Source organism: Neopsephotus bourkii, unplaced genomic scaffold (assembly GCF_033783945.1).
Source record: "Neopsephotus bourkii isolate Nb327-2 ecotype Australia unplaced genomic scaffold, CSIRO-AGI_Nbou_v1 NB_1507, whole genome shotgun sequence".
NCBI classification, from domain to species: Eukaryota; Metazoa; Chordata; class Aves; order Psittaciformes; family Psittacidae; genus Neopsephotus; species Neopsephotus bourkii.
The window spans coordinates 445,444-469,309 of NW_026901983.1; the positions used below are offsets into that span (position 1 = coordinate 445,444).

The following is a 23,866-nucleotide window of genomic DNA, read 5'->3' on the forward strand; positions in this document are numbered from 1 at the left end:
TGTGCAAGCATGAAAACGTACTACATGCTAGATGTGTTACGATAGGATATAAATATCAAATACCACAAATGCTTATCTTCCTGCAGTATTGTTGCTAATAGCTACCATTTTAAGAAAAGTTGGAACTACTTTGTTTCTATGTTCATTCAGTGACCTTATTTAAAATAACACAGTCCTGGCAATAAATGGTGGTTCAGTGTTCAGTTTGGTGGATTTAACTGACATTCTGTCTTGCAGAATTAACATTTTGTATTATTCCTAAATTGTGTACATTTTGGTACAAAACTACTTTTTCAGTTCCAGTAAAGCAATGGAAAACATGTTGTCTTAACTGTGATACTTTAAGGTTACTTCACGACTTAGTGACATATCCGAATAGACAACCTGAAATGCAAGCATTCAGCTCCTAAGCTTGATGTTGCTAGTGGCTGTGAGTCTATCTTATCATCAGATATACACTGCAATCTACATGCTGTCTCTTTGGTGCTACATAGTTTATGCCAGAAGCAGAGGTTACCATTTCAGATGTGTTGGAAAGTTTAGAGAACTGAAGCGTTCTTGTTTCCCTGTGTAAATGAAGTGGTGACATACTTGGGCATTGCTGCAAAGCTTGTGTGACAAGAATGCTTCAGGAACAGTCTTGTGCAGTTTGTTTTGCATCATTGGCAGAACCAAACTAGCTCTCTGGATTCAAGTTCCTAGAGCTGCTGCAACTTAAATGCCGTATTATTACAATTGATCCTGTTTCCCAAGTATTTTAAAACCCTAGGAAACGGTAGTAAAAATAGCGTATTTGACTATGGTTACTAGCTTGCTTCTTTTTGCCTGGATCACTTCCTTTCCACATGGGTCCTGAATATACTTCTACCAGTGCTACACAGCAGTTCTGCTCCTGCTGTGTGTCTGACATGAACGTTTCAGTACTGTGGGGCTCAGAAGTGCTGCAGCTCTTTCTAGCTACACAGCTGTTCCTGGCTTTGATTTCTCCCCGCAGCACCAGGCCCAGTCAGTGACGTGTCTTCCTGGCAGGACAGCAGCCACATTGTGCAGGAGGTACCTGCGATACCGGGACCCAGTGCCAGAGGCTGCCTTGGTGCTGCTGAGCAGACACATCAGTCCCCAGATGGGAGTGTAGCTGAGGGTCTGCTTGCTTTCTCAGAGGAGTTTCAAGTGTATGCACAGCACTGCTGGGATAGTTTCATCCTTGGCATGGATGAACCCAGGGTACAGTGAATACAGCTCTGAGAAAAGCTGTGATAGAGGGTACATCCTCCCACTTCTTCCCGCTACCTTTTGGGGTGGAGTGAGAGCTCCTACTGCTTACAGTGCTCAGAGCCATAGGCTTCATCATCATCAGTCCACAGTCTCAGACAAGTGGTTTTCCAACGAAGCAGTTATTGTGTAAAGACCTTGCTTCACCCTCAAAACAAGTGGGTGATGTGACCTTTTTTCACCCACCACTGGTCAATCACAGTGCTTCGCCCATAACCCGTACCCAGTCAAGCCTGCTTTACATGTGTGGCACTGGAATAACCTGTGCTATGCTGACAAACATAAAACTTCCTTTAAAGTTACTTTAAACAGGCCGAGTACTAGTGTAACAGTGGAGACAGCTGTCCAGCTCATGCCCCTTCTTTTATACATGAGAGCTGGCACAGTTTAACAACACTAAACCAGTTTAAATCAGTTCACATTTAGGAATATTGGTTCTAAAAGGAACATTCAGTAGTGAAAAGAATGGGCAGGGCTATCAGGCATACAGACAGACAGCCCAGAATTGTACTTTTTCAGGGATAATGTTGGCTTTCCCATGTGAAAATTGTTTCTGGGTAAGTAAGTCTGAAAACTTGGACACTCACTAAAGAAATGTTCTTACAGCAGCTTCTTTTGATATTTAACAGAGGACCCTAGACTGATCATTTCAAATCGGGGGGACACAGTACCCAGCATAGAAAACTACATTCAGTTTTTGCTTTGGTAATAAAAGTTCAGGAAGGGCCAAGTCTGGCAGCCACCAGCTCATTGAACTACCTCACTTCAAAAATGTCCTGCATTGCAACATGAAGAGGAACAAATCATAAAGTGTATTATACTGAGGCCAGCAACAAGGCATAAGTTACTGCTGTTTGCTGTCTTTTCTGTCTGTGCTGTAAGCTTATGTGATCATTTAAGATGGAGACCCAGCTATGGACACAGACACTGCACTGTTTGTGGTGAAATGGGTAGAAACAACCCAACCTCTTTGAATTACCTCTTCAGGCAGAAAATCACTTACAGAGTAATCCTGGCCCTGAAATCCTGTCAACAGCTTTAAAAACATAAAGGATGCAACAAGCTCGTTATGGAAATTGCCTGTTACTTAACTGGTGTAATTAATGTCAGCAAGCTGTGGGGTGGAAGGCTTTTTGATACTAATGCAACTCCAGTGACTGGGGAGTGCTGTAGCCTTAGACCCAGAGCAATTTTGATCAATAAATGTGACACAACTGGAGATTCGGACCCAAAGGCTGTGAGGCAAGTGAGGAAATAATCCCAACTAAGTAGCAAGGAATTAAAACCTTTTACATCCATCTTACATCTGAGTGGCCCTCCCTACTGCTCGGGTTACTCTGTGTGCGCATGGCTGATCACATACTCCACCAGGCATTTCCCTGCAGGAGGGCTCTGCTCTATGCACTTGAAATGCTGTGATGCAGAGCTGAAATGAAAGCCTGGCCCCAGATGGGCACCCTGTGCCCTCCCTCTCCTGTGTCCCTATATGCTGCTAGGATAGGCAGGATAAGCCACAGCACGTCATGCCCAGTTGGATCCTTGCTGGATAGGGACACAGGGGAGACAGAACAGGAGAAGGAGCAATTTGTCCTCCGGATGGCTTTCCCTGGGCTGGGAAGCTAAGGGAATGTCTCCTTCACAGGTTGACCACCCAAGGAGGGGAAGAAAGATATTTCTAATTGCTAAACACCTCTATAAAGAACTGTCGTGATTTAAACCCAGTCGGTAACTCAGAATTATGCAGCCGCTTGCTCACTCCTCGCCACCTTTCCTCGCCCCGCTCCCAGAAGGATGGGGAAGAGAATAGAAAGAATGTAACTCCCACAGGTTGAGATAAGAACAGTTTAGTAACTAAGGTATAACACAAATCACTGCTGCTGCCACCAGTAATAATAATGATAAGGGAAATAACAAGTGAAGAGAATACAACCGCTCACCACCTCCCCACGGCTACAGGTATGGAAACTGGGGGCAGTTACACAGAAGTGCTAGATCACTATTCGGGGGGGGCTGGGTATCGGTCGAATACTGGCTGTAAGTAAGGTATGAAATGCTGAAATTGTAAGATCAACAGCAACAACTTTGAGAGCCAATAAATGAGCATTATAACGAGTGACTGTTAATCCGAAGAAATAAATGCTTATCACAAATACGATTAGAGACACTCCAGTCAGATATATCGTAATCTCAACACTTTATGCCCCGCATTGGGCAACAAAAAGAACTGTCATGCTTTAAGCCAAGCCGGTAACTCAGAACCAGGCAGCTGCTCGCTCACTTCCCTGCTTCTTCCTCCCCCTGCTCCCAGAGGGATGGGGAGGAGAATGGAAAGACTGTAACTCCCACGGGTCAAGATAAGAACAGCCCGGTAACTCAGGTATAACACAAAACCACTGCTGCTACCGCCGATGATAATAATGAGTGCTGGCGATAGGCTACTTCCCTAAGGAGAAAAATGTCAGCTACTGCTGAACCCAGGACAGTTTGTTACACTGGCTAATGTTTCTTGTACAGGCTGTTTAGATATTTGTTTGCATTTATTAGGATTCATGTATCTAGTGTGGGGCTTTACCTCTTGTATTACTACTTGAATGCAACACTTCCCTGTCTGCTGCCTAATTCCACGTTCTATCCATCTGATGAGCATTGAGCGTGGCCCCTCCAGGAGCCGGAACTACAGCAGCGAACCTCCTTCAGCTTTGTGTGTCTTACCTGCGTTGTTCCCAGGCTGAGAGTCAAAAACACAGCACTGCACCTGCTACTAAGAAGGAGAAAAATGACAGCTACTGCTGAACTGAGGACACTGACACAGCCAGCTGTGTAGGAAAGGTTTGAAAGGTAGTTGAGCAGAGCTTAGGTAGGTGGCTGTGAACAACACGTTTCGTCCCCATTCCTACCCCTGTTCTTCTCCACCTCCTCCATCTGTCTGACCAAGTGCCTTTAGCATTTCCTGCACCTTAGCTTCAGCAACTTCAAGACAAGGTTCTTTTTAAAACACCTTCAAGGCATGGCGGTGCAGTACAGAGCTGCCAAGCCGAGGTGACATGCAGCTCAGCAGCTGCAGGACTGAGTCCTTGCTGTCCTTTACACCACAGGTCAGCGGTTTTGGAGATGCTGGTGGTGGATGGGGCACCACTTTCATTCACCTACTTTTTACAGCCCTAAAGGTTTGGAAGTGTTCAAGGCCAGGCTGGATGGAACCTTGAGCAACCGAATCTACTGAGAGATGTTCCTGCCCATGGCAGGGGTCTGAACTAGATGAGCTCAAAAAGTCCCTTTGAGCCCAAACCATTCTGTGACTGTGATTCTATAAGGGGCTTTTCTGCATTACATTATGGTGTATCTCTTCAGACTGTGGGGCAGAACTACCTAAGGTAACTGCAACTGTGGAATTTAAACCAACCTGCATTTCAAATTGTCAAAGTAAGTATCCTCTTAGGGCATTTTAGGCATTTGTAGTTAATGTTACCACGCATCTCAGCTGGGCAGAAGAGATATACCGTGTATCACCACAGACATAAGGGAATCTCAGAAACTAGAGGGCATTTTTTACTAATTTTTGCTTTTCCTAGCTATTTTTCTCAATGTGTATTCTTTCATTCTAACTGTGTCATGACTGCATTAGCTGAAACTGATCTGCATACAAGAGATAACCAACTGTTCTGCTCTTAGGAGCACAATGGAGCTTCTAAACCATTACCCAAACCATTTGTTTACCATTTTTTTCCTTTATTTCAACACAGGCTTCTTACCTGCCATTGGGGAAGTACGTGCAATACACAACCACTGTGGCAGCAGCTCACCAGCACTGGGGTCCCTCCTGGACTGAAGTCACCCCTGTTCCACTTCACTGGTATATATGGGATGAAACTGATAGCGGAATAGACTCCACAACTTGGTTAAAGTTGTAAAGTAGGTATGCTTTATTCAGCTGAAGACGCACGGGGGATTGGTCCTCCAAAAGGCATGCGTGCCTCAGTGCCGTTTTCCTTTTACATTTATCCTGTAAAGTCATACATAGGTATTAGGTCGCACAATACGCCTATACATATTCATATTCTAGCCCCGCTTCGTATTATAATGAGCTAAAAGGCTCTCCACGCATGCGCAGTGCCTCCTGCTGGTCTTGGCCAGGGGTCTTCAGATGAAGTAAGTAGTCTTCCTCTTGTGGGTAGGGGTCTTCAAGATGAAGTAAACGAGTCTTCCTCAGGCTTGAACTTTTTACCTCTGTTCCTCACGCATGCTCTTTAGGAGCTGGATGGGTCTGGTCCATGTCTAGCTGGTTTAATGGGCTATTCCCTTCGCTAGGAAGCCTTATCTTAGTACTGCCTGATAAGGCAACTGCTGGGCTTGTCAAGCCAGCCATGATTTAAGCAGTACTCCTTGTACAATCCCTCCATTCTCCTCATTAGGAGGTTTTGTTCTGGTATTTGTCTGATAAGACATCTGCTGAGCTCGTTAAACCAGCTATGACTTAAGCAGTACCCCCCTGTACATTTTGACAACCCCCCTGTACACAATAGGCCACATCAGTTTCAGTAACAAGTTGTTGCTGCCCTGGGAGAGCACACTTAAGCAGTTCTTCATTTGCTGACATTTACATGATTTATGTGCTGGAGGCAGAACACCACCACTGTCTGGAGATACTGATAAAGGCAATGCAAACACACTATCTGCTGTTTGTGTGGCTTGAAGGCTTGTTACAAAGACCGCTAAGGAAAATACTGACTTTGTAACTCAGGTTTGGAGACCTGCAGGATCAATTTTAACCCACACATACTGGATGTTTCTGATACTTGTTTTTAAGAGAGGCTTTCCCATCTAGACACAGCGCAAAACCCACCGTGTACAGATGAGAAACTTGACGGTGGATTTCTGCCTTTCCAAATCATAGAATCACTAGGCTGGAAAACACCTTTAAGATCATCAAATTCAATCATTACTGCAGCACTGCCAAGACCACCACTAAACCACATCTCTGATGGCCTCATCTACACAGTTCCTGAACACTTCCAGGGACGGTGCTTCCACCACTTCCCTGCGCAGCTTGTTCCAATGCCTGAGCACCCTCTCCGTGAATAAACTGTTCGAATATCCATTGTAAACCTCCCCTGGCTCAGCTTGAGGCCGTTACCTGTTGTCTTGTTACCTGGAGGGAGAGACCGAGCCCCACCTCATTACAACCTCCTTTCAGGTAGTTGCAGAGACCAATGAGCTCGCCCGAGCCTTCTCCAGACTAAACACCCGAGTTCCCTCAGCCGCTCCTCAACACGCTTGTGCTCCAGGCCCTTCCCCAGCTCCGCTCTCGTTCTCGCCCCACCCCCTCGACACCAGTTTGCTGCCCGAGCTGCCGCAGGTACCGGAGAACCTCACCGCCCGGCCCCGCTGCTGCCGGCCCTTCTGGCGTGCCGGCGGGCGGCGAGGGACACTCGGACCTGCTCCCGGCAGAGGTTTCACACACCAGGCTGTGCTCGCCCGCCTTTCCCGGACTGTGCTGCGGGGGGGGGGGGGGGGGCGCTGCTGTAGGAGCCGGGGCCGCAGGCGCGAGTGGCGGTGTCCGCACAGGGCGGGAGGCGCGGCCCAGCCCTCCCCTCCCCTCCCCTCCAGATCCGAGCGGGACCGCCAGGCCGCCAGATGGCGCTGGCGCCGCGTTAGCACAACGCCTGCCGCTAGCCGCCTGCTCTCTTTGCTCCTGTCGGTTCCTTGTGGTGCGCCCGGCACCATGGAGGCGCCTCCAGTGACCATGATGCCCGTCTCGGGCGGCACCATCAACATGATGGAGTACCTGCTCCAAGGTAAGCAGCGGGCAGCCGGGCAGCCCAGGAAAGCGTCCGGCGGCCAGGCCTGCCTGCCGCGCTGCCAGGCCGCTGGGCATGGGCCGAGGGGCGGTCCCGGGGAGGCAGGCGGGCACAGCTCCCGCGGCGACACACGCGGTAGGGGGAGCCCGGCTCTGCCGGACGGGGGGAGGAGAGGAGAGTTGGGGTAACGGAGGTGCTGTGGGCCCGCCGCAGGGAGCGTGTTGGACCAGTGCTTGGAGAGCCTGCTGCACCGGTTGCGTGGCCTGTGCGACAACATGGAGCCGGAGACCTTCCTGGACCACGAGATGGTGTTCCTGCTGAAGGGGCAGCAGGCCAGCCCCTTCGTGCTGCGGGCGCGGCGATCCATGGACAAGAGCGGCATGCCCTGGCATCTGCGGTACCTGGGCCAGCCAGAGATCGGCGACAAGAGCCGCCACGCACTGGTGCGCAACTGCGTAGACATCGCCACTTCGGACAACCTGACGGACTTCCTGGTGGAGATGGGCTTCCGCATGGACCACGAGTTTGTGGCCAAGGGGCACGTGTTCCGCAAGGGCATTATGAAGATCATGGTGTACAAGATCTTCCGCATCCTTATGCCAGGAAACACAGACAGCATCGAGCCACTTTCCCTCTCGTACCTGGTGGAGCTGAACGTGGTTGCCCCAGCGGGACAGGACATTGTTTCTGATGACATGAGAAACTTTGCTGAGCAACTGAAGCCTCTAGTGCACCTGGAAAAAATTGACCCCAAAAGGCTGATGTGATTGAAAAGTGGGGCAGTTAAGGCATTGATTTTGTTAGTGTTCGTGAGGAGGGTTGTTTTTCTAAAAATCCTTTTGAGGGCAAATCAAAATGGGAAGAAGGGAATAAAGGACTGCCTGTCAGTTTCAGTTACGGGGTGTTTTTCCTTCACTTGTGGATGTGAATGGGAGTGGACAGTTTAAATAAGTGCTATTCAAAACATCAGAAAATGCTAATTTTTGGTAGTTTTCCTTCCTTCTGTTGGGGAGATACCTGTTAGAAAGCAAGTGGTCTAACAGTCCAAGAACATCAGATTTTTCACCATTCTGTGTACCCACATCCTGGTGCTGCTTTTTGTTTTAATTTTTATTTTGAAGGACCATTTATGTATCTTGCCTGGTCATGCAAAGTTTTTTATTCAAGTAATACATGAAGTTAGTATCCCTTAGTGCAGCAGGTGTTTTAACGCAAACAGAAGCCCAGGAACTACGCAGTATCAAAGAGCAAGTGTAGGCCTGTTCACAACAGGATAGTAAAGTAATAGCATGTGTAACATGAACAGCTAGGACACAAGATAAATGATAGTTAAACTGCTTCTGATACAGCCAGTGTTAGAATTAGAAAATGATTTAGTAATATTACAATTGATAGAGGTTTTAAAATCTTTTAAGACTCCAGTCTTTTTCACTGAAGTTGGTATGGTAGTCTTAGTTAATGAGAAAGCAGTCAATTACCTGCACTTTTTAATATTAGACTCCTCACACCTGACAGGTGTATTGAAAATTGACACATTAAACAACAGCATTACAGAGTTGCTAACTGAATTGAACTAGTAATGATTTTGTTTAGCACACCTCTGTTGATACTAGGTTGGTTAGTTACCCTCCCTGTATTTTAATGATATGTGAATTAGGTTCCAGAGTTTCCAAATGCAGCTCAAACAAAAGAAAAAGGTTGTGAAAAGCAACAAAGAAGTCCACTTGAATTTCTCAAGTTCTTCATAGAAGGCAACCATTCCACGCATTACTAAAATGCACCAGCCTATTGGAGACACTGCCACCCTTTAGCACCACACAACTTCCCCATTTAACAACTGAAGACCATTCCCTCTAAAAGTTCAAAAAAAAAAAAGCCTTTTCACAGCTACATTTTCAACACTGCAATTTGGACAAAATAAGCTGTGACAAGATAACCTGTGTTGGGGCTTACCAGATGCAGTGTCTCAGGTGTTCCACTGATGCAGGCTCTGCATATAGGGCATGGGAACAGCTGAGTGCTGGAGCACTGGCTGAAGAATGCCATTGTGTTGAATATGTAGTGATGACTTTCAGCAGGGTACAAGCAGTGAGGTGACCAACCTGTGTGAGTACTGGTGACCTAGACTGGAAAGTACACACCTGGAATTCCTTTGTTCATACTCAGGCATTACTCACCCTCATCAGACAGTGAGTGCACTGTCCCAGGTCTCCAAGTTGGAATTCAGCATACCGTGAAGGGCACAACTTCCCAGGGGGCAAGAGGAAGGTCTCAGGGCTCTGCCTGTACAGGGTGCTTTGGAACTTAGTTGCAGTCCCACCCTGGGAGGTGGGAATGCTCAGGGGTGTTGTCACACCCTGCTGCTGTAACACTGGTTAGGAGTTATTGCCACAGACTTCCATGATCTGGTGCTTGTCTCTCATGACAAGAAATTTCAGAAACACGTCCAATGGATCAGGAAGGTTTAACATTGCCTGCCAGCTTTACATAGCATAGGTAACTGCATATAAAAAGATACGAGGAAACATGGTCACCTTGTAGCTAATGCTCTAAGTATATCCCTTTCTTTTATCTAGGAAATACACTTTACTCCTGCTATGAAGCTTCATCATCATGGCTTGACCTCGTGAACAAAGATTTGGGAAGGGCTTTACCCACGCTTACTACAAGCATGCTGATGACTAAAAAGGCCAATGTGGGATAGGCAAATCTGGTTGCAAAAAGCTTAAATTTTATAGCTGAGGACTAAAGATAATAGCGGTGCTATTAATAATATACACTGGTAAGTTACATGGTATAACCCTAAGTAATTATCATTCATTGTATCTAGGGTGTGCACAGAGACGGCTTAGAAATGCTCAACCCCTTCTTAATGGAAAGTTTGTAATTTTTAAGTTAACATGCACAGCTTATGGGACCAAGAATGGGACTTATTTTAATCTTTTTTTTATTAATTTCCTTTTCACAGCTAAAAGAGCTGCATTCTTCAAGGGCAGGTCTTACCTCAGGATTCTGTGTTTGCAGCAGTGTTACCCAAGGCCTGATGCAACTGAGCTTAAGTTGCACTTTCTGTGCATCTCCTGCCTTGTTATTTCAAACTGTTCCTCCTGTCTTATATACTTGTATTACAAATTTATTGATCACTATGTAACAAGTAGATATCCCTGCATAACAAATAAAGCTAGGATAGTTATTGATCCCTCAGGCACCAGGTATTTCTGCTATTAAGCAAGCTTGATCTACAGAAGCTCATCCCTGTTCTTAAAATCTTTGAAGAAAGCCACAGATTTATCCTCTGGCACTCCTCAGTTCTGGATCTCCATTCTTCCCATGTAAACTTCCATAGTGTTGTTAATTCTGTACAAAGACAACAGCTGAAATACTTTGGAAGTGCTCTATATTAAGACTATACTGTACAGGAGTATTTTTTAACATGCTTCTCATGCTAGCAGAAAATAATTTTTTTAATATATAAACTAAGGTGGCATTCAAGTTTTCATCTTGGTAACCTCCGTAATACAAGCAAACTGCTTTCCAGTTAAATGTTTTCCATACATTATAATACTGTATACAACTCCACCATTATCTAGAAGTTAATTAAAAGGTAAAAAGTGTTTTACAGCAGTCTCTCCAAAGCACTGAAAGTTAAAAATAACTACAAACCAGGATTTTTCTTCATAATTTTTAATAATTTTAAATACTGGTTTTAAATTTGATTGTAACATGGAAGAGCCAACTTCTTTTAATTTTTAAAACTTACCATTAGGATCATAAAGCTATTATAGAACAGTTACACTCTACACACTCAAGGTACTCAAAAATATGATTCATGTTTTAAATCTGTAGATGAACAGTGGCAATTCAAATACAGTGTTATCTGTACAACTTGACAAAAATACAGGTGACAATCTGATTAAAGAGAATCTGCACAACTTCAGGTAAGCCAGCTCAGCCCAATTAAGTAAACTGTAATTATTTTTTTTCCAAAGTGCATCATGTTTTCACAGACAAATTTGTCTAAATAAGATATGCAGGTTCTTAGACAAGATGACAATGGCCATCTCATCCTCATCCCCAAAACAAGTTATATCAAATTATTTCCTTCATATCTAATCAGATAACATCCAAATTCTCTGAATGGACAGAGGTATTCAGAGAATGAGATCTGATGGAGAAAAGATTGCTGCGTTCTCAACCCTTCAAACTGGTTTAGTTTATAAAACTCATCCATCCCAGAGTTGGGTGCTGCTTCTGCAAAGATCACCACAGCTGTATGAAAGCTACCCATCCACTAGCAGGAAGAAGTAAACTCAATAGTGCATAGATATGTGGCAGTGACTGAAGAGAGAGATGGATGGGCTCAAGAGACTGTGCAAATTTACAAAATGATGAAAGCAAGATCCCCTCTAGAATAAAGCATCTAATGGCTACTCACACACAGACAATCTGAGAGGCCTACAGACAACTGCATTTTTTAAGTTTGGTTTGTAAAGCTGTCAATTGATACCAATTTCTTAGTATTGCAAATCCTTCCCTAACCTTTGAGAAGCCTCTTACAACTGACTGGACAGGGCTAGCTGTAGTGAAGTACCAGTGCCCTTATCTAAAATTAAAATGTATTCTTTACAAATAGTATCTGCAGTGTAATTTTATTTACAGGATATATCGCAAAAGTACATCACATTTAGTGCAAATGCAACTAATGATATAGGTTTATATACTGCTTTGTAAACTTTCCATACCTTTGTAAAATAAAGCTATCCAATTAAATTAGTAACTTGCCCATCCCATGTTCCAACAATTACCAGAAACGGCAAATCAGGACTTAAACTCTATATTTTTGATTTTTTATTTTTTTTTTTAAAGTTCCCATCAGTGGCTATGGTGGAATGTACCATTGCTTGGTTGATTGTAAAAAGATGAAGTACATTTGAGGTATAAGATTTATTTTTTTTTTGTATCTCCATATAAAATGCTCACTGATGATATAGTAAACTTGTACAAATTTTCATCTTAATTTGCCTTACCAGCATTACCATATAGGCACTTTTCTACATATTCAAATCAACAGAGTAACTCTGTAATAAGGCATATTCCATGCACACCATTAGAGAAAGGCAAATAAAAAGGGAAGAGTTACGGAGCATGAAATCTGCATGCATGTGTAATCGTGTTAGATACGATTTCCTCTCTACAGAGAAGATGAACAAAGTTTTTCAACACTGTGCAGATCACACTTAATCTTTTCCAAATCTGAAGTTACTATATTATATATATTTTCAGGCACCTACCATACTCTTTCAAATAAGACTTTTCAGCTTGCTTTCAGGAAAAAAAAATCTGAAACTTTTTTCTCAAGATACACAGGTTAGTGAAATGCCAAGCAGTCTCTAAAGAGTTTCCAACTATCGGACATGGATGAGAGACCTCAAAGTCAGTATGAGTCTGCCACAGTCCTCTCCTAATAAGCATATCTCCAGAATCAAAGGCAGGCAAATACCTGTCATTTAAATTCTCACAGCAACTAAAGGGAACTTTCTGATAAGGACTATGCATCCTTATGGCTCTGATGGGTTTCGATCAAGAGGGAAATAATTTCCTACATGAACCTCAAAGCATGGCTTTATTAAGATGAGGAAAACATATACAAGATCTCAAAATAATGTACTCATCCTCATTCTAGTCTGGTAATATTGTCCTATGTAGTCCAAATTACTTCAATAAATATCATAGTGTACCTTCTCACAGCTTCAGAAAGCCCTGGATATCATGCAAGAAAGCAGTCCACATACATCATGGACAGATGACTTCTAGCTCTCAGGCAAGTCTCTTGCCATTTCACAGGGAATCTTCCTAGATATTTCTGGATTGTGTTTAATAACAAAAATTCTGTAGCACATATTATATAACTAAAAAATACAATAGAAATATAAAGGTATCTTGAAAAAAAATAAAGCTTTTCACACTCTTACTCCTTCAGAACCAAAGATCGTCATAAGAGTAAGACAATAGAAAAGGCAAAGTCATAAGGATATTGACAGCCCTCAGTTATTAACTGACATTTTATGTGACAAGGTGATTCAGTATAGAAACCAGCAGCAATGAAATGTGATTATACAAAGCAAAACAAAACCTATCAATAAGTCGCCTAGGCCTTACTGAAGTCCCTCCCTCCCCCCAGAAACACCACATACAGTATGCTATATGTGCATTTGCCTTTTGTGCTTTTTAGACATGCACAAGAACTGTGTGAGTATCTTAGGAAGGTTGACAGTGAAATTCTGCAACTTGTTTAAAATTAAAGCAGTAACATTGGAGATTCAAAGCTGTATGCATTCTTCCTCTTTTAAAGCAAGCAAATCAAAGTAGAGCCATATACATGTTATCAATACATGTATTTATAATTGCACACTGATTCAGCAAGAAAAGTTAGCAGGAGAGAGCTAGTGTTAAATATTCAGCTTCATGGTGTTGCAACACCTTCTTCACTTCAGTAGATAAAGCCTAGAACTTGGGCCATAAAAAGACTGTAGATCCTTCCTTCCAGCATGGAGTGCTCTATGTATGGTCACTTCTCCAACACGGAATGCTCACTCAGTCTTGTTCCAATTGCTGCAGGTAAGCAAGGTAAAAATACAGCACTAAAACACTTGAACGCTAATTGGAAAGCAAGAACTTGTTAAACATCTTAAATAGCATTAACACTGCTACGATCACGTTTGAACTGCTGGCTCATGACAACATGCATTTTTAAAGGTTCACCTACAGTAGTTCTCTAACAATATACAATTGAAAACATCAATCATTCCAGGGCAACATTCCTGTGTAACCTTATCTAGGTGTTCCTGCTCCGGCAGGGGGATTGGACTATATGATCTTTTGAGGTCCCTTCCAATCTCTAACATACTGTGATACTGTGAACCTGTTACAGAAGTAATCCGATGACTAAGGCTTCTGGAATCTCATTTAATGAACAGAACCAAAAACAGAGATGGCCTGTGTCATGAATAGAAAAAGAGATAAAAACTCACTTTTCAGATCATGCTGTAATATCAGAACAACCAAATGGAATTTGATTGGTTTAACACTACAGTAATAACATGATACATACTTCATTAAGAGTCTACACTAACAAAAATTAAGCAAAGCCGTACTTAGCACTAAGGCTTATGTCTGACAGGTTGAGAAAGACCCCAAAGTGATCAAGAAATCCTCTTCTAATGTCATATTACGTTTAAATGTGAAAATCGTTTTAGATTAGCTCAATGACCTATACCATTAAAATACATCCATTGACTAAAAGTATCTGTAAATCCTTTTTCTTTCTTAGGCTCATCAGAAAGGCTAAAAATTTGAGTCATAGCCTTTTAAATACTCCAGTAATCAACACTGGTCTGTCAGTCAAATTCCATTAATAAAAATCCTAGATCAAAATTATTCTGTCAGTGTAAAAGAATACCTTGACCTTCATAATATTCTATTAAATATGCATTTTTAAGTAAATTTAAGATATTGAAACCTTATAACTCTAGAGAAACATCAAAATATTCTTTTCAGAACTGTAAATTGTCTGTGATAGCTGAGATAAAATAATCATTCATTATACCTCTACGTAAATTGGACGTGTACACAAAAACTTGTAAGATAAATAGTAAAAGTCTACAAAAACTAATACTTGGTAGCTTGTGCAGCCCTTATTTTCTATGCTAATAATACATGAGTTACATGGATGTTTAAAAAAAAAAACTGAATTACAGAATCATGTAATAGTTTGGGTTGGAAGGGACCTTCAAAGGTCAACTAGTTCAACACCCCTGCAACGAGCAGGGACATCTTCAGCTAGATCAGGTAGGTATGTATTTCACACATATATTAAAACTAAGCACTGAATTCATGCTAGTCATGACATTTCTAGATAGCATACTTCTGTTTGGCCTTAAATTTACAACAGTGACTCAAGAATGAGGGAAAGGAATGTATACCTGCTAGAACTAGAATAAAATAGGCTTTCCTGCCGTTTTCTCCTGCACATAGGATGTAAAACGCTTCAAGAATTTTGGATATTCTCGTTTTGCCACTGCCCGTAAAACTGATGCTGGCGCCCATCCTCCTGGATTCACTAGAAGCAGATAGGAAGACAGACACTGAAACACAGAAAATCCACTAAAGGCTAGAAAAGAAAATTTAAGTTCATTATTCCTGCAACTCTTTCTGAAGTAGTAACAGGAAAGAAGAATGATCAGCACACTTTCTTTTGTGCCCTTAAAGCTTGTATTGTAGCACTTTCTACTGTTAATATTAAAGACTACAATGCCACTATTCAGAAAACGTTAAACATGATGCGTTGTGAGTCTCTGGGGAATGCCCAAATGGAAGATGATTTTCTATTTCTTGGAAACAGAGAACAAGAGATTCAAGTTACTTCTTATTTCAAAGAAAATGGAAGTCAGTCTTGATTTTTCAATAACTGCTGCATTTGTTTGCAGAACTGCTACTAGCCAATGTCTTACAAATTATTTTTAAAGCACTTTAAACAAAGAATCTGATTCTAAAATATCCTTCAAATCACAGGGCAAGTATTTTGCTGAAAAAGCTGCCACTTTCCACGTAATCACAGTTTAGAATTTATCAGTGAAAATGATTTTTTTTTTAAGTAATTAGGAAACTTCTAAATAGGAAAAAAAAACCCACCACCACAGTTTACCCAAGGGTTTAAAACCACATACTATTTGTACAGGATTTACTATGAACTACATCACTCCTATATGGCAAAGATTTATTGAACCAATTTTTCAGGCACTGATTCCTTAGCATGCCATGTAATAGGTGATTAAAAGTAGTATGTGATCTACTCTTCAAATGTTTTGTAGCTGCAAGAGAGCAGCTAACAAGTATGTAGCTCCAGTACTACAATACACTGCTAAATACTGGCTACAGTAAAATACAGTTTGGCTTGGACAAATTTTCAGTCAATACTGAGGATTCTATCAGTTAAAAAAGTAGACTATGCAGCTGTCCTGGATTCAGCTGTAGCAGTTATTTTTTCTCCTTCCTATTAGCTGGTGCAGTGCTGTGTTTTGGCTTTAGTCTGAGAGCAATGCTGATAGCACACTGATGTTTTAGTTGTTTCTAATTAATGCTTACTCTGATGAATAACTTCTCAGTCTCTCATGCTCTGCCAGTGAGAAGGGGCACAAGAAGCTGGGATTGAGAAGAGAAAGAACACCTGATATTCCATACCACAGCACATCATGCCCAGAGTATGACTCGGGGGAGTCACCCAGAAGACCCAGATCACAGCTCAGGTCTGGATATCTGTCAGTCAGCAGGTGGTGAGCAATTGTATTGTGCATCACTTGTATTTACTGTTGGTTGCTTTTCCCCTTCCCGTCTTAGTTTTATATTCTCTCCCCTTGTTATTTCTCTTATCATTATTATTATTAGTGATAGTAGTAGTAGTTTTGTATTATACTTTAGTTACTGGACTTTATGTCAACCTGTGGGGTTTTACATTCTTCCAATTCTCCTCCCCATCCCACCAGGAGTGGGGGAGAATAAGGGGAGCAGCGAGTGAGGCAGCTTACTCAGTGTGACGCTGAGTTACTGGCTGGGCTTAAACCACAGCAGCAGCTTGCAAACATCCTTATGCAAAATGTATTTGCTCCTTCTTAACACAGAGGGTAAGAAATGTATGTTTGCTATCAGCAGCTTTTCAGCCTGGCAAGATGAATCAAGAGGAATACAGCAATATATGAAAAAAAAATCATACTATTACTGAAACGAAAAGCTATGCCAAAGTCATCCCAGTTGCAGACACTTCTGCCCACCCTCCTCCACCCAAGGTTCTGTACTTAGGACAAGGTTACACAACTTCCATTTATTCCTCCTAGAATGCCACACAATGAATGATCCCATTCACTGATTCTTGTAGCACATTAATTCAAGTCTTTCTGAACATGAAGACCAAAAGGGTGATGCTATATATAAATTTAACAGAAAACAGCATCAAACTTTTTTTGCCAGTATTCAGCTTCCCAGAATTAGCATCTATTATGCATGTCATACTGAAAAACGTTAGACTTACCATTAGCTACATATGTAATCTTGCATAGGATGTTGTCCCTGCTTATTTCCTTGTTCCCCTCTGGTGGGCTTACTAATGTCTGACAAATCATAGCAATATTTATTTTGGCACGGACACAGCGATTATTCAGCTGCCAGAAAAACAACAAAACAAAAAAACCCCACATTTGTAAGCTTCAAATTCAATTTGTTTCAGCATACTTGACTGCTAGGATTTTAATTTACTGTAAAGGCTAAGACACTCCAGAAACTGTGTTTCCAAGAATTTATATTCCAGCACTACATGGATGTAACATGAATGTGAGCAAAATGAAAGGTACATAGTAAATAGGGAAAGGGCTAAACCAAAATGCCCGAATCTCAGGTTTCTGTTTGCTTAATACATATTACAAGTGAATTACTTCAATTATTCTGACAAATGAGTACAGAAGCATTTAAAGAATAATGTTCTAGTATTCACAAATACTGGTTAGTACCTTTTCCCTTGTAAGCAGGCTGTGACGTAGCAATCAGCACAGAAATAGTCCAAAAAAAAAAAAAAAAAAAAAATCACTGCTACTATCTAACAGAACTAAAAGGCAGATCTGTCTAAGATGGAGGTTTAACAGATTCCGTACCACAATTACACAAGCCTACTCCTGTATCTGACAATACTGAGGAGTTATTGATTTGAATACATACAATATAACCTAAATTCTTTAAAATGTTTTCACATCTCCAGAAATTTTGCTTCCATTCTGCAGCAGCACCTTACACCTGACAACTCTTGAGTTAAGGCAATAAAGCTTTTGTCTCAGAATCCTTTCATAAGGTCGCTGTTTAAATAAACGGAATTTCTGCATATCCAGCCCTTCCCTCCCAAGCATTGCACATGCATCACCAAATAATAGAAAATGTTACCATAAAAGTAGACCTTGACAGAATGAAAATAAATACTTACAGGAGCACTATCATGTTCTACAGAGAAATTGCACACAATCCAGGTTTCAGGATCATTTTCACTGAATGCTGGTATCTTTCTGATGGCAGACAAATACAGCACATCTCTTTGAGAAGCTGGCCACACTCTCTGCAGAGAAACACCTGAATATAAGCTTTTTCAGTTTTGCAAATTAAGTAAGTACTTGCTACACTTGCATAAAGTTAAAAGCAAGCAACGCAAAACAGGTCAGTCATGTTATTTAAGTAAAAGTTTCTTCAAGTTAGTACTGAAACAGAACATAGCTGTTATGCATACCAGGTTTTCTGACCATTTTTTCTTTTAAGTGAAATGAAGAAGCAAAAATTCAAGGCCTTTGAAATGCAGAAAACCAAGCTGGAACGACTTTTTCAGTAGACAAATAGGAAGAGGCGGCTCTTCTGATCCCTCAATATCAGGCTTACAGTTTAAGTGAATACTTGTAAGCTACAGCTGAACAGATGCATCTACAGTTACTCTCCAGAGAGAGAAAGAAGGAGAGACCTATCTAAAACACGTATTATTTCTAAAAGGTAATACTTCAGTAAGACACATGTGGTAAACTGGTATTACCTAAGAGAAGGTTTCAGAAACAAAAAACTGGTAAGAAAATATACAGAAGCCATTTTCCTGACAATATGGGAAAAAAGTCTAGTTTTAACAGCACTGTATAGTTTACACAACTGTCTCAAAAATCACAAAAAAGTTTTAAGGTAAACTTTTTTTTTTTACCACACTATTGTTAAAATTTGCAAAGAAAAATACTTGGTTTTATACTGGAAGCATGCATGGTTAAAATTACTCTGAACATTTTTTGAAAATTTTTAAAAATATTTAAGTTATAGTTGTTGCGTTGTAATTCAAATGAACATTTTAGGACTGGTGGGAGGTGAGCACACGTGACAAAATGCTGTACCATCAATTATACCACCTCATAATGCAACTGTGTATGCCAACTAATTTTGGGCAACAATAGCTTATGTTATTGTTAAAAAAGCATACCATATAATGCTGTAGGTTTCTTCTTTGTAGGTCAGTGTTCATTAATTGCTTCCATTTCCTTTAGAAGGCTTCTGCCTTACTGGCAGAGATACATTCAGATACTAAAAACAGTCCTCATTTGTTATCACAAGCTCTACCGGACACAAGCACAACCAGTTATGCTATCTGACAAAGCTGCAGTTTAATAGAGAACTTGCTCTGAAATGTTGTTCTGAACAGTATTTAAATTGTTAAGCCATTAAAATATTCAGAATAAGATTAAACACTTAAGTGTTATTACCTTATGTGTCTGGTAAATGATGATAGCATTATCAGCTAAATTTTCCACAACATGGAAATTTTCAATTGTTGCTGAAAAAGGAGGGGGAGGAGAGAGAAATCAAGCATACACATTAGGTCAGTGTTATAGACAACATCCTTGCCAATAAACACACAAAACATAAGCACCAATTCCTTACTTTCCCAGTCATTACGAACATCAACATTCCAGAAGTAGTGGCAGACTTCATGCCCTGTTACCCCTTTAACAGCATGGGTTGCTTTCAAAGGATCTAAAACTATTCCATTCTCTTCCACCTCTCTTCTGTATACCTATACCAAATACAAAGAAAGAAAAGCAGAACAGAAATTATCTAAACTGATGCTTGAATTTTTTTTTAAATATCATTAACAAAACCCCAAAACAATGCAACCACAAACATCAAACTACCCACTTACCTGTAAGACCAACACATGAATAATTTGCCATGTCAGTGTTCTCTGGTAAGTACCAATGCAGATGTCCTTTCATGGCAATTCACAGAAGTATTTTAAGAATCTCTACTCCAAGAATGATTAAGCTACCTTAATTATCACTATACACAAGAATCCATGCAAGCAGAGTACAGCAGCCAACACAGTAACTTGCTACTGTAACATTTTCAGACATCAAATTTACATGATACCAAGTTTTAAGTAAGAAATAATGAGAAAGGAATCTGCAAAGGTGAAGCTATTGCAAGAGTTACATACAATTTTGTATGAATAAATATAGTAGAAGCCGCAACACTTAAAGTACTCCAGTCCTAACTTAATCCTATTCTCAGAAGCTTTAAAAGCGTAACTTGCTAATAGTATTCCCAGAAAATCATAGAATCCTTATGACCATTAAGTCCAAACATAAACCTAACATTGTCAAGTCCATCAGACTGAAAGTATCTGTCTTCACAGCGTATCATCTTATACCAATTAAGCAAATCCCAAATGTTTACCTTCATTTCTCCTTCTTCTACCACTAGTTGCCAATTGGCATCTCCTCCTACATCTTGCAAGGAATATGTCATATGGTTTTGTACCATCTCTTCCACCTTTAAAGGAGACAAAAAAAAAAAAACCAACAAAAAACACATTAACTCATTCTGTCCATCTTCTTGGGCAGAGACTGTACAGTACTTGAAGCCAGAAGTCAATACTTCAAACCCTGTGCAGGAGCTGAATTTGGACAACAGAGCTTCTATTACGTGTTACGAACAAGCAGATACCTCCAGCCTTCAGAAAAAGAATCAAAAATTGTGATTCAACTTCCACCTTCATCCTTTTAAGGTACTTCCTATCCTTACTTTGCACCTCTATAAACTGTCAAAGCTCCCTATTTCTACCTAAGACAGTTTTATTTCAGCATATAGGAACTTACTTCAGGTATCTCTACAAAGAATTACAATATACTGTAACATACTAAATGAAAAGCATTTGAAAAACTTAACAAAGGTTGGGAGGATGAGGGAGGAAGACAAGCTCTAAAAAAGTGAACGTCAAAACTCATATTGGAATAGCATTGAATGAAAGAGTCATGAGCAAAGCATGCCTATTCTGTTTCATTGACATTTTTCGCACAGTTGTCTGCTAGAAAAAAGAACCCAAATGCTTACATTCAAAAGATTTGTTCAGAGACTCTATTCTTATAAAATACTAATTTAAGAATTATTTATCTAGACTCGTGTGTACTTTTCGTAAAGGCCAAAAATTTGGTACACCTTTATAAATCATAGAAAGGTTTGGGTTAGAAAGGACCTAGTTCCAAATTCCTGCTATGGGCAGGAACATCTTCTACCAGACCAAATTGCTCAAAGCCCTGTCCAACCTAGTCTTTAACACAGCCAGGGACGGGGCAGCCACAGCTTCTCTGGGCAACTTCTGCCAGTGTCTCACCACCCTCACAGGCAAGAATTTCTTCCTAAAATCTAATTTAAATCTATCCTCTTTCAGTTTAAAGGCATTCCCCTTGTCCTGTCACTACATGCCCTTGTAAAATGTTCCCTTCCAGATTTCTTGTAGGCCCCTTTAGGTACTGGAAGGCTGCTACGTCTGCAAATATCTCTTTCTTTTTTTTTTTTTTATTTCATGGAATGTCCATGAAAATGAGTGCTGGCACAGGAAACAGATTTTTATTTAAAATATACAGTCTTATTCTGTTTCTTTGGTTCTCCATTCCTTTCCAAAACCCACTCACCTGCAACTAAAAATAACAGCAAAAACAAAAAGAATCCGTTGTCATATTTACAAGTACTGGAAACACTTCAATAACTTTTTTCCACCCAAAAGGCAGGTGACTACTAAAACTTGTCACAGCAAGTAAGTCCATGTGATTGACACTATTCTCCTGAATTACTAGAAATAGGGTGTTTTTTCCTCCTAAAACAAAAGCACTACAAGCAAAGGGTAGTTAACTGACCAACACAAAGGTTAGCTTAAGAAGTGCACAATCACAAGATTAACAGTCTGAACTCATAAATGACTTTGCACAGCTAAAAAAAACAAACAAAAAACCCACTAGTGTACCGATAATATATAAAACATATTTAAGCAAGTAGTACAAGTAGAAAGCAAAACTAAAGAATAATTAATCATCTTTATCTGACATGATACAGAGTTTACATGTGTTATTTAATTTAAAGCAAGTAATTTTGCTTGTACTACATACTTCATGGGCAGCACACTGAAAACCAGGAAGAAAAAGAAGGAAATGGTACCGTACCAATCCAGTTCAGGGAGGTGTCTTTGCATTTTTAGTTTGGAGTTAATACGAACTAAACCCACCCACACAATTTGTGTTTCTGCTTCTACACAGGCCATTTTTTTTCCTACTGATTTCTAGCAGGTTTCCTACAGAAGATTCTTCCCTTAACCCCATGAAACAATGACAGTACAATACAAACCAGGTAAGAATGTGGGTTATTTAAACATTCTGTTTATTAGCTCTAGATCACAATTTCAGAAAGGAATCCTCACCGTGGTCCCAACGTTTACCTGCAACACCTTCAGGTCCCTATGTCTCTTCTCTCCTAGTTCCTAATCTGTTAAGGACAAAGCTAGATTTTGTAGGTTTGTTTTGTCCTTTGCTGATTTTTGCTTTATGCTGAAATCGGAGGGATGAAAAGAGCAAGGTAAGAAGAGAAGAAGGCATCCATAGTAGTGCAATCTAAACAGTTTCGTACTTCTGCTTCACTAAGGAATTGGAGTACCTATAACTGCCATGTGCATGTTACCTGCCCAAATTCCACTATCTACACACTTATCGCTATCTGTCAACCTGCACCTATTTCAGAGGCACAAAGTCAAGATTCACAGCTCCTTTCCTGTTGAAGAGGCCAAATTCTTACCTCTGGGTTCCTGGCAGGCTACAGCAATGGTCTCAGACAATACTTGTAACCTGTATGCCGTGCAGTCTAGGCCTGAACACTAGGTGGGACATTCCTCACTTTAAAGGCTCTTGGAAGAGCTCAATCTATTTTAAAATTGGATAGTTCTTTTACAGAAAGTGATATGCACTTTAAAAATAAAACTGCACTTTAAAACAAAGTGATCTGATCTCCTACTCAACTAGCAAAGACAAATTAATGCCTTTATAGAGGCACATGGAAGAAGTAGCTCCAATCAGAAAACGATTTATACTTCTCAATCTTAAAAAAGAGGCTGCAAGTTTCTACTTGACCTTTTACTAATTTCAAAATTCTCTTCATATGAATGAAGTCTAGAAACAAGTCACATTTATTTAGAATCAAGATATTAGCTTGCCTTTCCAAAAGCCAAATACTTGGCCTGGCAACAGAGGTCAATTTCATATTCATAGAATCACAGAATCATAGAATAGTTAGGGTTGGAAAGGACCTTAAGATCATAAAGTTCCAACCCTCCTGCCATGGGCAGGGACACCTCACACTAAACCATATCACCCAAGGCCTCGTCCAACCTGGCCTTGAACACTGCCAGGGATGGAGCATTCAAGGTCCAGGGCACACTGCCACCAAAAGAATGTGTGCTGCTTTTCTCTTCATGCTATGTTACCTGCTTATTTGGTAGCAGTGAAAGAGTAGCTGGACTGACTTGTTGATGTGGGAAAAACTTGTTCTAGGGAAAATATCTGGGGTGGTGGGCTGGGGGAGAGCAGCTTCCTATAAGTTAAGATGATCATCTTTTCTGTAGTAAGCCCATTAACTTGAAACTGCATTTGAAGGCACTCAGTAGTAACTTCTATGTAGTATAATCCATGAAGCAGCTGAAAAGAGCAACAACTTGACTTCAGTCTATTTGATCCTGATTCTTAACCTCTCTTTTCATTACTGTGGTAAGGACCTGATCCACCTACGATTTGTTTTTAAATTGCTAGGCTTTCAGGCACACTAGTGCTCTGGAACTGAGGCCTGAATGTACAAATGTTGTCACAGGCATAAAAGATGAAAATGAGGAGGCCTGCATGCTTTAGCAGTTAGGAGTT

At 40.9% G+C, this 23,866-nt stretch overlaps 2 protein-coding genes across 4 annotated transcripts in view; one reads left to right on the plus strand and one right to left on the minus strand.

The window, feature by feature from the left end:
* The first annotated feature begins 6,901 nt into the window (after positions 1 to 6,901).
* MED18 (mediator complex subunit 18) lies at positions 6,902 to 7,963 on the plus strand. The gene is made up of 2 exons (XM_061369535.1): positions 6,902 to 7,067; positions 7,284 to 7,963. Exons 1-2 carry the CDS (start codon positions 6,995 to 6,997, stop codon positions 7,835 to 7,837), a joined length of 627 nt encoding a protein of 208 aa, XP_061225519.1. The 5' UTR covers positions 6,902 to 6,994; the 3' UTR covers positions 7,838 to 7,963.
* A 2,775-nt stretch (positions 7,964 to 10,738) lies between these two features.
* Positions 10,739 to 23,866, minus strand: part of CERT1 (ceramide transporter 1) — an 80,821-nt gene continuing 67,693 nt past the window's right edge. For all 3 annotated transcript variants that reach the window (XM_061369573.1, XM_061369574.1, XM_061369575.1), the window contains 7 exons: positions 20,364 to 20,459; positions 19,572 to 19,704; positions 19,394 to 19,464; positions 18,094 to 18,222; positions 17,155 to 17,284; positions 15,053 to 15,189; positions 10,739 to 13,682 (listed from right to left, as the gene is read on the minus strand). In XM_061369573.1, the coding sequence (XP_061225557.1) occupies positions 15,062 to 15,189; positions 17,155 to 17,284; positions 18,094 to 18,222; positions 19,394 to 19,464; positions 19,572 to 19,704; positions 20,364 to 20,459 (687 nt within the window). In that variant the 3' untranslated portion in view covers positions 10,739 to 13,682; positions 15,053 to 15,061. The remainder of the gene's footprint in view (positions 13,683 to 15,052; positions 15,190 to 17,154; positions 17,285 to 18,093; positions 18,223 to 19,393; positions 19,465 to 19,571; positions 19,705 to 20,363; positions 20,460 to 23,866) is intronic.

Bases quoted from the DNA above. Each gene is read 5' to 3' on its own strand.
- MED18 (XM_061369535.1), top strand. From the start codon at position 6,995: ATGGAGGCGCCTCCAGTGACCATGATGCCCGTCTCGGGCGGCACCATC. The intron at 7,068-7,283 runs GTAAGCAGCGGG...GGCCCGCCGCAG, and splicing joins GATGGAGTACCTGCTCCAAG to GGAGCGTGTTGGACCAGTGC.